The sequence below is a fragment of the Mesoplodon bidens genome, assembly GCF_964165515.1.
Source record: "Mesoplodon bidens genome assembly, chromosome: 2".
Classification (NCBI taxonomy): Eukaryota; Metazoa; Chordata; class Mammalia; order Artiodactyla; family Ziphiidae; genus Mesoplodon; species Mesoplodon bidens.
Genome location: NC_138177.1, coordinates 131,044,742 through 131,060,626, shown reverse-complemented (window position 1 = coordinate 131,060,626; position 15,885 = coordinate 131,044,742). Strand labels below are relative to the sequence as shown.

The following is a 15,885-nucleotide window of genomic DNA, read 5'->3' as shown; positions in this document are numbered from 1 at the left end:
ACAAATAGATATTCAGAGAAAACTCATGTATAAAAAGTAATAAGCCTTATAGAGACTGTGTTTTCTAGAAACTAGGTAGACATGTTCTTTCTATAAGGAAGAAATATGATAGCTACTGCTAACCTCAATTTTTTTATCCTTCCTAGTTCTGGCAGGGCCAACAGATGTGTATAGAATAGAAACTCCCACCTTTAGATAAAGTTATTTCCTTTTGTAGGGAAATGTCAAGTCTTAAATGCTGAGTGCTTGACTTAGTGCCAGTCAAGCATTGTGTCAGGCAGTGATGGGCAAGGCACATATCTCACCCTCAACAAGCATTTTAATCTGATAAGAGAAAAACAGATCAATGAATTATGATAATTCTATGTGAAAGGAACTGAGACAGATGTAGAAACTGAGTCCTGTACAAGCACAGAGGATTATGCTGTCAAATTCTCTTACCATTAGTGGTATCAGGCAGAGTAGGACCTTTTCTGAAAATTACTCTACCATCCAGAGAGCTGCCATGAATGCTTTAAATTAAATCATGTGCAAAGCTGATGCTTGCCAAAGTGTAGTCCTTAGGGCCTGTTTTATGACTCCTATGCAGTGAGTTTCAGTGATTGGTTTACAGGTCTGCTGCATTCCCCTACTTGAGTGTGTCATTTTCATCTTTGTATCTTCAGTCCCTAGAATTACTGGGTGACACCTCCTCTAGCTCCGTGACAAGGGGACCCTGAGTCTAGGGAAGTTCATGTTTACGTGGCTGTAATTCAAAACCTCCACAGATTGAAATATCAGTTACTGGACATATTTCTTTTAAAATGCAAGTCTGTGTGCTTTAAATTAAAGTAGGGAGGGCGTATGGGTATTTCATTAAGTGTAGGAAGAGCTTAGCATACTTTATTTGCCACAATGGGATAAAGAGTCTTCTGTCCAAATTGCTAATTGAGAAGTAAGACTGCGTTTCTTTTATCAGGCTTGCTCTCAGTATGTCCAGAGGAGAATAGAATTTTGAAGTGAGCATGTAGTCTCCGAGTATTTCTGTTGTACCTTACTTCTCTATGAAAATGGCTTTAATCTTAGACCAAAGCCCAGGGGAATGTGGTGTGCAGACTGTGACTTCTGTCTCCCTGCTGACCCTCACAGTGCTGCTCGCATAACTTGTAACCCCTTTGTCCAGGGATACCTGAGTAAAAACCTCCTCCAAAATGCATTTTTAAAACCTTCTTAGTTACTTATTATTTTTTAAATGTTCTAAAACCAATAGATAGCATTCTAAATGTTGACTACTTAAAGAATGCTTTTAAAATTATAATAGGCACCCATTGCATAACTTTTCTTTTTTCTTGTCTTATTGAGATGTAATTGATATACAACATAGCAATAGTTTTAGGTGTACAACATAATGATTTGATATATATATATATATTGGAGAATAATGACCCCAGTAAGCTTAGTTAATACCAGCCACCTCACATAGTAATAATTTGTTTATTGTGCTGAGAACTTTTAAGATCTACTCTCAGCAACTTTCAAATATGCAATACTGTATCATTAACTACAGCCCCTGTGCTGTACATCCCCGAACTTATTTATCTTGTAACAGGGCATAACTTTTCACAAGGTTCTTCAGTGTTGCATCCACTTCTTCCTACCAAGTGATGCATTTAATTGGCCTTTGCAATCACAACAACTCAGTATTACTTGGAGTGGACATCAGACATGATTCTCTCTGTAGAAGACTTCAGAGATCCATATCCCTTTTCTGGTGTTGATAGAAGAAAGGCTTTCTGATGTGCTGCAAAAGCATGAACGTCAAGTGCAGGAAAATACAAGAGCAAGATGGAGAGAAACGATCCATCTTTTTTTGGGGGGGGGGCGCGGTACGCAGGCCTCTCACTGCTGTGGCCTCTCCCGTTGCGGAGCACAGGCTCCAGACGCGCAGGCTCAGAGGCCATGGCTCACGGGCCTGGCCGCTCCGCGGCATGTGGGATCTTCCTGGACCGGGGCACGAACCCGTGTCCCCTGCATCGGCAGGTGGACTCTCAACCACTGCGCCACCAGGGAAGCCCGATCCATCTTTTTGTTCTAAGTTTCATTTAGAGCCATAGGGTTGTAGAATTGCTGGGGTCCTAGAGATCACTTTGTCTCAGCTCCCCATGTGATACATAAAGTGATGTATTCAGAGAGGTGGAACAACTTGCCCAGCCCAGCAGTAGAACTGGAAGGACAGCCCAGCTGGCTTGGGGCTTGAGACCACGCACTGACCGCTATTCATGCCCTCTCCTTCTGTACATCTTCCTCCCCTTGGCTTTTCCCTTTCCCTAATTATCTAATTGTTTTTCTGTGGCCTGTGAGCTAAGAATGGTTTTTATCTATTTAAAGCTTTGTTGGAAAAGAAACAAAAAAGTATATGCAACAGAGAATATATGGCTCACAATGCTTAAAATATCTACTATCTGACCCTTTACATAAAATTTACAAACTCCTGGCCCAAGTGACTAGAAATACATTCCTTTAGAACCTTAGTGTCTCCTTCTAAGTGGTCAGATAATAAGATTCTGTACCTTTCTAGGTTTTTTTTCTCATCATCTTCCTGTTTTTTGATAGGATTCATTAATAAAATATAGTACCTTATAAGCTTTCCTTTATCCATAATCTCTTTCATTTAACAACCCCTAGAAATTAGTAAGGCAGTTACTACTGTGTCCTTTAAACAGACATGAAGACCAAGGCTCAAAGTTATGTCCAGTGTCACATGCATGATACATAAGTGGCACAGCTAGGCTAGAACCCAGAATTTTAGATTCTTTGTCTTTCAAATTCAACTGAACCATCCTCACTTCAGGAAGTAGAATGATGTGTATTAAGTGTTGCTGATGTTTTGCACTGATCTGGAATAGCATATCCTTTTAGGTGAAAAAATAGTGGAAAATATACAAATTCCCTCCATTTAAGTTAACTAATATCTGAACCCCCAAAAGAGTCTATTTTCCTCACACTCTAACTCCCTTATGCTGTCTGCAAAGGCAGTGCTTGGTTAGTGTATGACACGGAAAACTTTTCTTTAGAGCAAATTGAGACGGCTGATATTAGCCTTCACAGTTCCCTACAGTACAGCACCAGCCTTTGTTCGGTGCCTTTTCTGCCGTCCTTTGAATATTTTTTGTTTTTAACCCACAGGTTTGATAATGACTGTGAGTAAACCCTGTTATTTTGGAAACCTCCTTCTGGGAATTGTAGGAGTGGATGTGAACTTGGCTTACATCCTTGAAGATGTGACATATTACCAAGATTCTTTGGCTTCCTATACTTTTCTCATAGATGACAAAGGTAATCTGCTAAAATCTAATCATAGGAAAGAATGATTTTTTAGCATCTTGGAGAAAATCATCTAGACATTCTGATACTAACAAAGTAGGAAAATGATAGTATTTGTAGAAAAACTGTGTGACTAGGACTACTCATATTTCATAGAACACCTCAACGATGGCAGAATGAATCTAAAAATTATGCATTTGTTTCTGTTTTGTGTTGAGAGATAGGTAACAGTTATTTTGTAACATCAGGAAATTAGACTTGAGGATTGAATGACACATAGAATGTGATCCTTTGGATCCTTTTTCGGTCTATATTGTTTTCTTTACATTTACTGGCATTAAAGTTTATGTGATAGATTAGAATATTTTATGAAACGAAAACCAAATGACCAGTACCTCAAAAATACTCTTGATGAGGCAGATGTCTGATAATTTAAGGTGTCTTGCTACATTTCCAGTTTTATGGAAGAACACATAAAATAAGTTCAGTTTTTTATTGGACTGGTGAGTTACAGACTGAGATATTGAGTGTCGGGCAGCCATCCCAGAGTATCCCGTATTTCAAACTTGTGATGGGCACTTTTATCAGAATCAGTACTTCCTACAACATGTTTCCCATAGCATGCATTTTTGTTTTCTTATTTCAGGGTATACCCTTATGCACCCATCTCTTACCAGGCCATATTTACTATCGGAACCCCCCCTTCATACTGATATCATCCATTATGAAAATATCCCCAAATTTGAGTTGGTTCGGCAAAATATCCTAAGGTAAGGAAAAGATGAGGGTCGTAGTATTTTGTTTTTCTCTGATAATAGGATCCATTGAGGTCAAATACGAGTGTTTATAATAGGATATAAAACAAGTGTACAAATTATTTTAATGGTATCAAAAGTGTAATTTTTAATAGAAGAATCATAGCCAAAATTTTGTTTACTTTGTAAAACAGGTAAGATCTCTCAGAACTATTATTTGGGGGAAATGTCTTGTAAATCAAATTCTTATGTTCACGTTGCCTTTAGTTGTAAAATCAGATATATCTTATCTCAGTTTTTAAAATGCTCCAGTTATATCAAGTGGAAAAATTTTGGCAAAATAAGAGGGTTAAGTTGAGGACCAGCTCCAGAGCATGCCAAAAAATAGCTTGGCAAAGTAGCGTCCTTTCCAAGTTGACAGCACAATCATATCCAACGTTTTCTCTTGAAATAAGGAACAGATTGGATTTTTTCCCACTGTGATACATTATTTTGGCAGATGGTAACCTATAGAGAAATGGGTCTTTGTGCTCACTGGTTGTAAATTAATGACTGAGTGATTTGAGACAAGTTGGTCTCTGGAAAGAATTACAACTGGGGGGCAGGGTAGAGAGTAAGGAATGTTTTTGGTGCAGAGCTGACAGAATGCTTTTACAAAATTGAAAATCTCACATTATCTCTTTCAAAAGTGATGAGCTTCATTGCTTTTCAAAATCAGGAGGTGGTCATTGACTCACAGCATCTTCCCTGCCTTTAATTAAGTGCTTCATTTTATCTTTCGCCTGAAGTATTGCATTCTGTTTGCCAACGCAGCCTCCCTCTGGGCAGCCAGATTATCGCAGTCCCTGTGAACTCATCCCTGTCCTGGCACATAAACAAGCTGAGAGAAACTGGAAAGGAAGCCTACAACGTTAGCTATGCCTGGAAGATGGTAAGTGAGAGAAAGCCTCCTTTGCCTGGGGAGCTGTGGGGTGCTGCGTTCTTCCTCATACGGGAATTGTAGGGAACATCGGTCTGATAAAGGTTACTAATCAGCTTTAAAGTGATTGGAAAAAGAAGAGATTCCACAGAAATTTTATATATTTTTTTCCTTTTTTGTTTATAAAACCAGTCATTGTTCATGATGAATAAATCAAGCCATATAAAAAATTAAAAAGTGACCTCTGCCCTTTCCCCTCCTGACTTTTACCTCCTGTCTCCCAGAGGTAACCACTTTGATCATTTTCCAGAAAATTATTATTCACACACAGGCATGTATCTCTGTGTGTGTATGTGTGTGTGCATACAACTTTAATGGCTCTGTAGTATTGCATTACATAGATGGATCAAATTTCTTTTAACGGTCCCCTGTTAATACACATTTAGATTGTGTCCAGTTTTGTTTTTATCATTTTCAACTCATATTGCGGAAGTTGGGAGTTGAAAAGGAGATACGAAACCATAAATGTCCTCTGTTGATGCCAAGGAAAAGAAAGGTTTAGATTAGAATGTGGATTATTCCCACGTGTCACAAGCAGATTGACAGTGTAGCCGTACCTGTGGCATGCACTTCAGCTTTCTTTCACTAGCCTTGTTCAGATACTAGGCCTTGAAGAATCATAGAGAAATAGAATCTGACACACACTGTCCGTCTTACTTATATTTTTGTCCTTTAGTCCTTCTTCCAAGCATAGCATAATAATGCTATTATGGGGCCCTAAATACTGTAATTGACTAAAAGAATAGTGGACTTTGATTTTTTTTATCATCAAATATTAATCATTAAACTTAAAATGCAGTCATACTTGAGATTCTCTTGGAGGACCATATCTGCTGTTTTACCTGTTGTTGACTCCAAATGGATCTGTTTATTCATTCATTTAAAAACTGCTTGTTGAACATTGACTATGAACTAAGAAGAATAAAGAAGAATGATATTGCCTCTGCCCTCATAGAGCATCCAGCTTAGTGATAGAAGCAGAGAATTCAACAACTCTGTACAGTGTCTGCATAGGAATGACAGGAATTAGGAGTAGCCAATACACCTTCAGACATGACTCTATTCTGACCTTTCTGTTTGGTTTTTAAAGCATCATGTGGCAAGTGTAATTTCTAAAATGGAAATGAAATTAAACAAAATAATAAAACCATTTGAAAAACACATTTACAAGCCTAATTCTACTGATATTTTACTGATAATGCAGATTTGAAAAAGGTCAAAGTCTTTTGAAACTCCCTGAGTCAGCTCATTTTCAGGAATTTTTTTGAGAATGATTGCACCATATGCCCTTATTTTTACAATTATACAATTTTTAAATAAAGTCTAATTGCTTAATTTTTCACATCAGAAAGAGTGAGCCAGACACCAGAATTCTGAATTGAAGAATACTTTTATATTTGAAATTGGAGATTGCTTATCTTACAGTATATCCTGATTGAAAGCAATTACAGTTACATCCTGGGAAAATATCTATATTAATGTTTGTTGGCATTAAAAGAGAAAGATGGAAATGGAGGCATTTTAAGACCTTCTTTGTACAGTAAATAAACCTAGTGTTAACATTTTGGAAAGAAGTATTATCTTCTTAAGATGGTCTTTCTTCAGTCATACAGGTAAATTCTGGCTACTCCACTTAGCTAAATGGATATAATCATGTAGTCACTTGAGGTAGAAGTGTTAGTTTTCTCAGAGTTCTGAAATTGTTAAGAACATCACTATTAAGTGAAAAATTAAAGAAGTAATAAATAATGAAATTGAAGTTAAAAAGGCTTGCCTGGTTCCCCAGGAATAAGAATAAGTATTTTTAAGCTTTTTTTAGTTACACTGGAGGGAGGGGCGATTAGGTACTCTTCTTGTCCTCAGGAATAAAATGGATTCTTCTACTAAATATAATTTAAATAGATTTAGTTGATGTTGGTAATAATAGGTTAAACTGCTTAGCATCTGTAGATGTAGCAGATACTGGTGGATTTTTTCACTGAATTAATTTAAAGGTAAAATGAGAGATTACGTTAGCAGTATTAAGAGATTACTACTCTGTCACTGTGTAACCCCCGTCCATCTTTGAGCGTATGAGGCTCCATGCTGTGACAGAAGGAACTATTGACCATTAGAAGGTATTGCAATATTCCTGTGTTACACGGTCACGATTCACTTCAAAACATGAACCCCATGGACAGTCAGTGAAAAAAACCACTCCCCAGTCATGGAGAGCTCTTCTAGATATGTGTATAACATATCTAGTTATTATTAATATTATTAATAAGTAGTTCCTTATTACAAAGACTGTTTTTTCGGCTAAGAACACAATAGGAAGAAGACCTGTATTGAAATCTGTTTTCCTTTCCAGCTAAAAACTATTTATAAAGTGTTGCTTTTAGATGCTTAGGGTAATTTTTTTTTTTTCTCTTACAGAATTGACCCAGTTATAAAATTATATTCTGGTCATTCTGGTAAAGTTTTTGCCTTTTGGTTCCTTAAAACATGCAACACAGAAAACAAACTCAAAGGATGACTGTGTGAGATGGGAAGAGGGGAAGTAGTAAATGCCACTTCAGAACACTCTGTCACTCTCTAATTTGTTGGGTGGAGGAAGAGGATTAAGTTTGCTAATCTAATTGACTATCCTTGGCAGCGTACTTGAAAGCAATTCCAGGAAGACGCAAATTTCCCCTGTGTTTAAAAAGATTCTGCAACCATCCTCATAAATCCTACATTACACTGAACCTGCCTAGTTAAAAAATTTCTCCTTGATCGTTAAGTAAATCCTTTGAGCTGCTCTGGTTCTGACCATCTTTAGTTCTGACTTAGCTGGTTATCACTCTTTTCATTTATTTACACACCATCTTTTAAATAGATTCTGTTCATCTCTTAAGATAATGGACTTAGAGAAGTTTGGCTTTCTTGTATTTTTAAGTCAAGGAGCTGGAACTAAGTAGTTTGACTTGGCTTTTGACTCATTAGTGGTCATTTTTCCCACCAAATTTTATTCAAGCATCCATTAGTAGGAGCAAAGTGAATTTGAAAGTACTCCTGTCTCTACATAGGAGCTTAAATGAGGCCGAGCTACAGCACACTTGCCTCTCCTTGTCTGAAAGGACAAGTCAGTCCAGCCTTGCAAGGGAGCTCTAGGATTTGCGCTTTTCATGAGTCTGAGATCCTAGCCACCTCCAACCAAGAGCAAAGAAAGCGTTCGTTGGGAATAGAATGAGTAAACCAGATTCTGTATGGGCTGTGTTATATGGATTTATAATTGGCATTTAAAGTAGTCAATTCTCGGAACAGTCATTTCAAAACCAACTGTATATCTTACAATGCATTTCAAACCCAAACAGAAATAAGTTTTGTATTCTTATACCGTGCCCCAGCTTGTATCCATTAACTTAAATAAGCAAAAGAGGACGAGGGGTAGGTACTGTTTCAAATGGACTATTTTCTGATCCCTTCATTAGCTCCATAATTTTCTGTTACATTCATTAATCTCCCTCGATCAGAAAGGAAAATAAAAATTAGAAAATGTCATCTTTTGCTAGAGCCATTTTCTACTGCCCCATCTTCATGTCTTTCCTTCACTCATCAAATATTTTTCTATGTGGAGTAGAAGTCAGAGAGAGCAGAAAATAATGTAGGCAAAGTCGCTGTCCCCAGGAACTTTCATTTTCTGTATTAGAACTTCTTTCTTGATTTTTCCAGGTGCAAGACACTTCCTTCATTCTCTGTATTGTGGTGATACAACCGGAAATACCTGTCAAACAACTGAAGAACCTCAACACTGTCCCCAGCAGCAAGCTGCTGTACCACCGGCTGGACCTCCTGGGCCAGCCTAGTGCTTGCCTCCACTTCAAACAGCTGGCCACGCTAGGTAAAGCCCTGGCGCTTCTCAGCTTCCTTTGTGGTCTTCCTCATAGCAGCTCACCATGAGTATCAGTTTGAATTAAGATGTTGAATACCTGCAGTGCCAGTGTGGGGAGGCAAATGTAAAAACAATTTGAGGCCTTGCCTGGTATCAGGTTCTCCATCAGACCCTGAGATGAAGATTTGTGCGTTGGTGATTTGTTAAGGATGAACTCTCAGAAGAAACTAGTGAGGAAGTGAAGGAAACAGGATAAGGAAGGAGGAGAAAGCAAGCAAGAGTTTGATTTTAAGTGACATTCCAGCCTCAGCCTAATCCTGTGAGGGGCTTTGGAGTGTAAATTACATCACAGAGTTTGACCAGACTCAAGAAAGGGAGCTGGACTTTTGTATTCCTTAGTCACTTTCAGCTTTCTGCTAGTGCTGGACAAAGGTTTTAGCAGCCCAAACAATGTCCATCAAAGAGAGTGACAGGTATGGCCCACTAGAGGCAAGCACACAGATAATAGGGATGCAAGGCAGGAGGTGGAGAAATGGTAAAGGGTCTAAGGGTAGCATACCTATATATCTATATAGCATATCTGTATCTATCACAGGTCTCTGCTTGAAAAGAGCTCAGGAGACAGGCAAATAATTCAAAGGAAGCAAAAGGGAATTTACATGTGTTCTGTGCCCGGTACTGTACATTCATCATCTGAGTTGAACTATTACAGATGAGGATGTTTGAGTTTATTGAAATACATAACTTTCCCACAGTAACATAGAAAGTAGCAAGGCTGAGATGTGGTTCATGCTTCCCCCATGCCTGATTTGCCCCTTTTGTTGCATGCTGCCATGTGCAAGGCACATACTAGGCATCCATGGTGTATGTTGTGAGCACATCACAGTGTAGTCACAGTACTTTAAAACAGGTATTCTCTTTTTCACTGTTGAAAATACTTAGGGTTCAAAAAGTGAATAAGAATCATTAGACAGCTGGAAAACTGAATAGAGGAGGCACAGGTGGGAAGAGGATCAAAGATACAAGTCACCAGTCTCTAGGTTCCAAATGAGAGCAGTTGTGTTTGGGTTTCTCTTTTGAATTCCATCCTATAGATTTTCTGCCTGGATATGAGATCAAAAGAGTAGGCAGCCTAAGTAGTCTCATCTATGACACACTCCAGTGGTGTGGACAACTTGGAGAGGGCCAGGGATGGCAACTTGGATTTTACATTGTTTGTTGGTTGTAATTTAGGTTTGTGAGGAGGGGGGTGCCTTCTGTTTCTATACAAAAGAGTATGTATGTCCTTTAATTCATTTTTTTTTTCTTGCGGTATGCGGGCCTCTCACTGTTGTGGCCTCTCCCGTTGCAGAGCACAGGCTCCGGACGCGCAGGCTCAGTGGCCATAGCTCACGGGACCAGCCGCTCCGCGGCATGTGGGATCTTCCCAGACCGGGGCATGAACCCGCGTCCCCTGCATTGGCAGGTGGACTCTCAACTACTGTGCCACCAGGGAAGCCCTTTAATTCATACTTTTAAGAAATGCTTACAGAGAACTACCCTGGTAGTGCAGTGATTAAGAATCCACCTGCCAACACAGGGGACACAGGTTTGAGCCCTGGTCTGGGAAGATCCCACATGCGGCGGAGCAACTAAGCCCATGAGCCATAACTACTGAGCCTGCGTGCCATGACTACTGAAGCCTGCGAGCCTAGAGCCCGCGCTCCTCAACAAGAGAAGCCACCGCAATGAGAAGCCCATGCACTGCAACGAAGAGTAGCCCCTGCTTACCGCAACTAGAGGAAGCCCACATGTAGCAACAAAGACCCAATGCAACCAAAAAGAAAAAAAATAGTTGTCTTTAAAAAAAAAAAAAATGCTTACAAGAAAGCTAAGATGTGCATGATTCCCTTAGCCACTGTGGGAACAAGTTAACACTACTACACTACTGCTGGTGCAAATGAGGTCACTATTTTTATTTTTTTATTCTTTTTAAAAAAATTTTTTATCGAAGTATAGTTAATTTACAAGGTTATTCTTTTTAAATTTGAGACAGTGAAGTGCAGCAGTTTTTCTTGATGAGAAAAAAGCTCAAGCCTAGATTTTTTATTTCCTTTGGATAATCGCTCATAGCTACACTATCCAATATGGTAGGCACTAGCCACATGTGGCTTTTGAGCACTTAAAATGTGACTAGTCCAAGTTGAGATTTACTGTAAGTATAAAATACATGCTTAATTTTTTGTATTGATTACATGTTAAAATGATAATGTTTTGGATATATTGGCATCTATAAAATATACTAGTAAAATTAATTTAACCTCTTTGGTTTTGCTTTTCTTCATGTGGCTACTGGAAAATTTTATATTACAATTGGGGATTGCCTTGTATTTCAGCTGGACAGTGCTGCCTCACAGAGATGCCCAGAAAACGTAGAGCTTTATCAACTCCCATACTTTACATAGGACTAGTGGGCTGATCCTGGGGCACACAGACAGACCTTATGCCGGTGTCTGACTTTCAATGGGTGCTCTTTCCACTGTACCACCCAACTTCACTTTGGCCATAGAACTCCCCCAGGACAGTGTATGGAGAAGTCACCAAGGGAAGTTTAGTAACAGTTGGTAATGAAAATGAAGCAGGATAATTGAAATATTTTTTAAAAGAAATGGAAAATAAGGGCAACAATGGCAAATAAGTGGTTTCCATCTAATTTCATTGATGATGGGGATTTTGAGGCAAGGTATTAAATGTACGTCAGAGCTCCCTTCAAGCGGGCTGAAGGAGGGGACATTGTCTTTCTTGGTACACAAAGAGGCAAAGAGGAATTTTAAAAGAGTATATCATCCAGTGCAATTAAGTACACAAGTATGTATATAAGTACTATGTATCTTATGTAAATTAGAGCTATGTGTCTAGCTCCTGGCCATAAAGATTTGGGTTCTATATATTGGTTTTTTCTCTCCTTCAATCCATGTCACTACAGGAAAGGCCCACTCCCCAAGTTGTCTCTCCTTCCCTTCCTCTGGCCCAACTCTTTTGTCCCTGAGACATTTCTTATATTATTGTGTTGTTCCAGTATTGTTGTTTTCCCCTTTTTTCTTTATCCTTGTCTCTCCAATTGGGTCCTAAGCTCTTTGAGTTCCAGGACAGTCCTCTCTCTCTGGCACATCCTTGCACGGAGGACCCCATGAGCATATACACATGAATTCACTGCTAGGCAACCTAACTTTTTTAAGCCTCTGGCTTTCTTCTCCTTGATATGCATATAATAATAACTCCCAAGCTATACCATGATGATATGAAAGTTAACGGAGACATAGCATTACTGGAAGCATTGTCTCCTGGTAAAGGAAGACTAGGTAATTCTGACCCATCCTGCTGGGTTCAACCAAAAATCCTGGATGGAACCTTTTTTAAATCTTTTGAAAAGTATCAGAGAACTAACCTAATCGGTAGTGGACCTAAGTCTAGGAGAATATAAGAACCCAGAGAAGGAAACCAACCCCTAAAGCTGCTTTTACAGTGCACATATTTATCAATACAGAAGAAACAACTGTGAAATTGTGCTTTAGGTAGCTGCTCAGGGCTAGGAAGAGAGGCCAAAATCAAACCCAAGGTTCTCAAAAGGTGAAGGCTCACAGGGAAACTCCTCCCTTCCACACACACATACATGCTTTTAGCAGAGGTCCCAAAGGACTACATCTTTAGGGTAAAGGTGAATTGCAACTAAATCAGCCCTTGACATGGGATTCCTGTCATCTGAGTTATCTAAGGAACCTCAGGCATTCACTCATCATGGAGTTGTTGAATACCAAAGCCTCCCAGTATAGCACTTAGGCCAGTATCCTGTCTCCTTATTGGGAACTGTTTCCATCTTATCATCTCCTGCCTCATCTTGGTGTGCAGCACAAGATGCAATATCCTTTCTAGAGGAAGATATTCCCATCCTGTTAAGCCTCAGCATTTCCTACAAATTTGTTAAGTACAGTGTCCAGTCAGAGATAACCAGGCCACAAGAAAACAAAACACTGTGAGTGAGAACTAACAAAGGGATAGAAAAGGACCCACAGATTTAAATGAGATAGGACACGTGATAGTGCTTTCTAACGCTTTTAAAAATATACGATTGAAGAGTAAAATTTCAGAGACAGAGATGTAGTGTTTTTGTTTCAAAATGTAATTCATTGCAAGGATTTCTGTCGTAAATAGAGAACTGGGCTTTTCCTCTTAGATAAGACCAGCAATTAAATATGTGTATATTAACGACTCCGTTTCCATAGATTTTGTTTATGCCATGTTTGGCTGTCCCCGTCTGTGAGAAGAATTTTTTTAGTTGATTTTTGCATCGACTCCACTCTTCCATTTTTCCTTCTTCCTCGATAATTATACTAATATGAACAATAAGAGTTAACAGTTACAGAAGCACTTGAGTTGTGCAAGCTCTGTTCTAAATACTTTACATTTATTAAATCATTTGCTTTGCGTATATTAACTAATATGATACCATAACTCTATAAGGTCGGCGCTGCTATTTCCCCCACTTTGCAGATGATAAAAACATCATATGTATTACAACTTGCCCAACATCACACAGCCAGGAACTGGTGGAGCCCAGCCTCAACCCAGTCTGGCTCCATGTCATATGCTGCCTCCTCGACCCTAATAAGTGTAGGATATTATATGTAGACCTAAGATATGTTGACTATTTGTCATTCTCAGCTCTTGTATCTCTTTAGGTTCACTCAGGACTGTAAGCTCCCTGCAGGGAGAGGATCTGACTTTTTTCTTTCCCAGCTCCTTCCAGTGTGGAGTTCTTTGCTTTCCTTAGGGAGGACTTTAAGCCACCACAGCCGACAGATGGGCAGAGCCTTAGCCATGCTTTTGTTTGGGCCTGAGATGCAGGCTCCGTGTTCTCAGGCCTGCTTTGTTTGCTTCTCTCTCAGAAAGTCCAACCGTCATGCTGTCTGCTGGCAGCTTTTCCTCCCCCTATGAGCACCTCAGCCAGCCGGAGACAAAGCGCATGGTGGAGCACTACACTGCCTATCTCAGCGACAACACCCGCCTCATTGCTAACCCGGGGCTCAAAGTGAGTGCTGTCCCGGGGCTGCATTTCTGCTGCACCCCTCCACAGGCCTGGGAGGGGGTTCTGGTAGGGAACCTTTGAAGTGGGAAGCCGAGCTCTGGATCTGTGCCTCTCAGCTGGAGAGCCAGAAAGGCAGAGTGTGTGGCCCAGGGGAGGCTGGCCGGCGAGGACCCTTCTGATGGATTAAGAAGCCCTATGGGCCAGATGAAGAATCTTTTTTCAGGCCTTAGATGCACTAGGGGCTTTCTAGGTAGGGGGGTGTGAGTTAGAGACCAGTGAAACTTTCCAGCCCCATTTTTCCCAGGGGAATGAAGTAAAGTGCCCCTACTCTCTGTTGAGATAAATATGATGCAGTTTAAGAAGCAGAGGTTTAGGGGGTGTGTGTACACGTGTTTGTATGTGTGTCTGCGTGTGTATTTAATGCTGCATTATAGGATCTTTCCTCTTAAACACAGAAAGCCTAGCTAGGATGAACAATTAAGTAAATCACACGTCCACTGGCTATATTTCAGGAAGCTTTTGTTTCACCAAGTTTGGCTGTATCCATCTGCTGTGGAAAGATTTTTAAGAAGTAATTGGGCTTGGCTTCTCTGCAAGAGAGCTTTGGGAAGCTCTGCCAGCAGGCCTCTCTCTTTTCATGTGAGTCTTAAAGGATCCCTGCTATGTCTTCCTTTGTTTCCCAGTTCTCTGTCAGAAATGAAGTAATGGCTACCAGCCACGTCACAGATGAATGGATGACACAAATGGAAATGAGTAGCCTGAACACTTACATTGTCCGCCGTTACATAGCAACGCCCAATGGCGTCCTCAGAATTTATCCTGGTTCCCTCATGGACAAAGCATTTGATCCCACTAGGAGACAATGGTGAGTTTTAGGGGCTTCCATTATCAAAGGTTTCCCCCCACCAAGTCCCGAAGAGACGTGATAAGTACACACAATAAAGCAAATTCAGGCGGTCATATTTAAAGAAGATACTTTTTATGACAGTGAAAATATGTTTTTGAATCATTTTTTAAATGTAATATTAACCAAAGCTTTGTGGGCTTCCTCCGTCTACAATGCTTTTATCTCTTCATTGATATTTTGAGACTGAAATACTTTATACTTGGCCATTTCAATTCCTAGTGGTTTGATTCCCATCTTGTATGCAGTGTGTCCCCAGTGGGTATACTTAATGTCACTGCGTGTGATTATGGCATCAAATGACAGCTCATATGTGACCTATGAAAAATGAACACACGTAAGCTGAAAAACACTTTTTTACTTCTGGGATTTATTTTTACTCTGATTTTCAAAAGCAAAAACTAGTCAGGTGGTATAGCAGGAGGGCAACCTGGGCATGAAAACAGGATTTCTAGTCTTGTGCTGCTTAGTAACTGAGTCACTCATGAGTGGCCGCTAGTTTTACTGCCTGTTCCCCCACCTTTACCAATCCTGGGGACATTTCTAGGTGCCCAGTTGTATTTGTTTCTACTTGATTTGTTAATTTTTGTTTTAGCCTCTAAAACATCTCTACTATAGACCTTATTAAAAGCTCACATATATGCTGAGTTCAGCACCTTTTTTTTTTTTTTTTTTTTTTTGCGGTACGCAGGCCTCTCACTGCTGCGGCCTCTCCCGTTGCGGAGCACAGGCTCCGGACGCGCAGGCTCAGCGGCCATGGCTCATGGGCCCAGCCGCTCCGCAGCATGTGGGATCTTCCCAGACCAGGGCATGAACCCGCGTCCCCTGCATCAGCAGGCAGACTCCCAACTACTGCGCCACCAGGGAAGCCCCTCAGCATCTTTTTTAAAGAGAATTTCATATTTTTCTTGACGCCTTGTTGCTGATGCTACAGTCAGACATAAAAGGGAGGAATCCTTTTGAACTTGAATGTAACATAAGCACAATTTATAGTATTTTTTTAGGGTTACGAGCTCACTTTTCTTC

The 15,885-nt window shown here is 40.0% G+C and overlaps 1 protein-coding gene across 1 annotated transcript in view; it reads left to right on the top strand.

Moving 5' to 3' along the window:
- CACHD1 (cache domain containing 1) overlaps positions 1-15,885 on the top strand; it is a 231,837-nt gene that overhangs the window by 184,605 nt on the left and 31,347 nt on the right. Inside the window, exons 10-15 of the mRNA XM_081225215.1 lie at positions 3,166-3,315; positions 3,950-4,073; positions 4,872-4,989; positions 8,731-8,899; positions 13,816-13,958; positions 14,639-14,820. Coding sequence (XP_081081341.1) covers positions 3,166-3,315; positions 3,950-4,073; positions 4,872-4,989; positions 8,731-8,899; positions 13,816-13,958; positions 14,639-14,820 — 886 coding nt within the window. The remainder of the gene's footprint in view (positions 1-3,165; positions 3,316-3,949; positions 4,074-4,871; positions 4,990-8,730; positions 8,900-13,815; positions 13,959-14,638; positions 14,821-15,885) is intronic.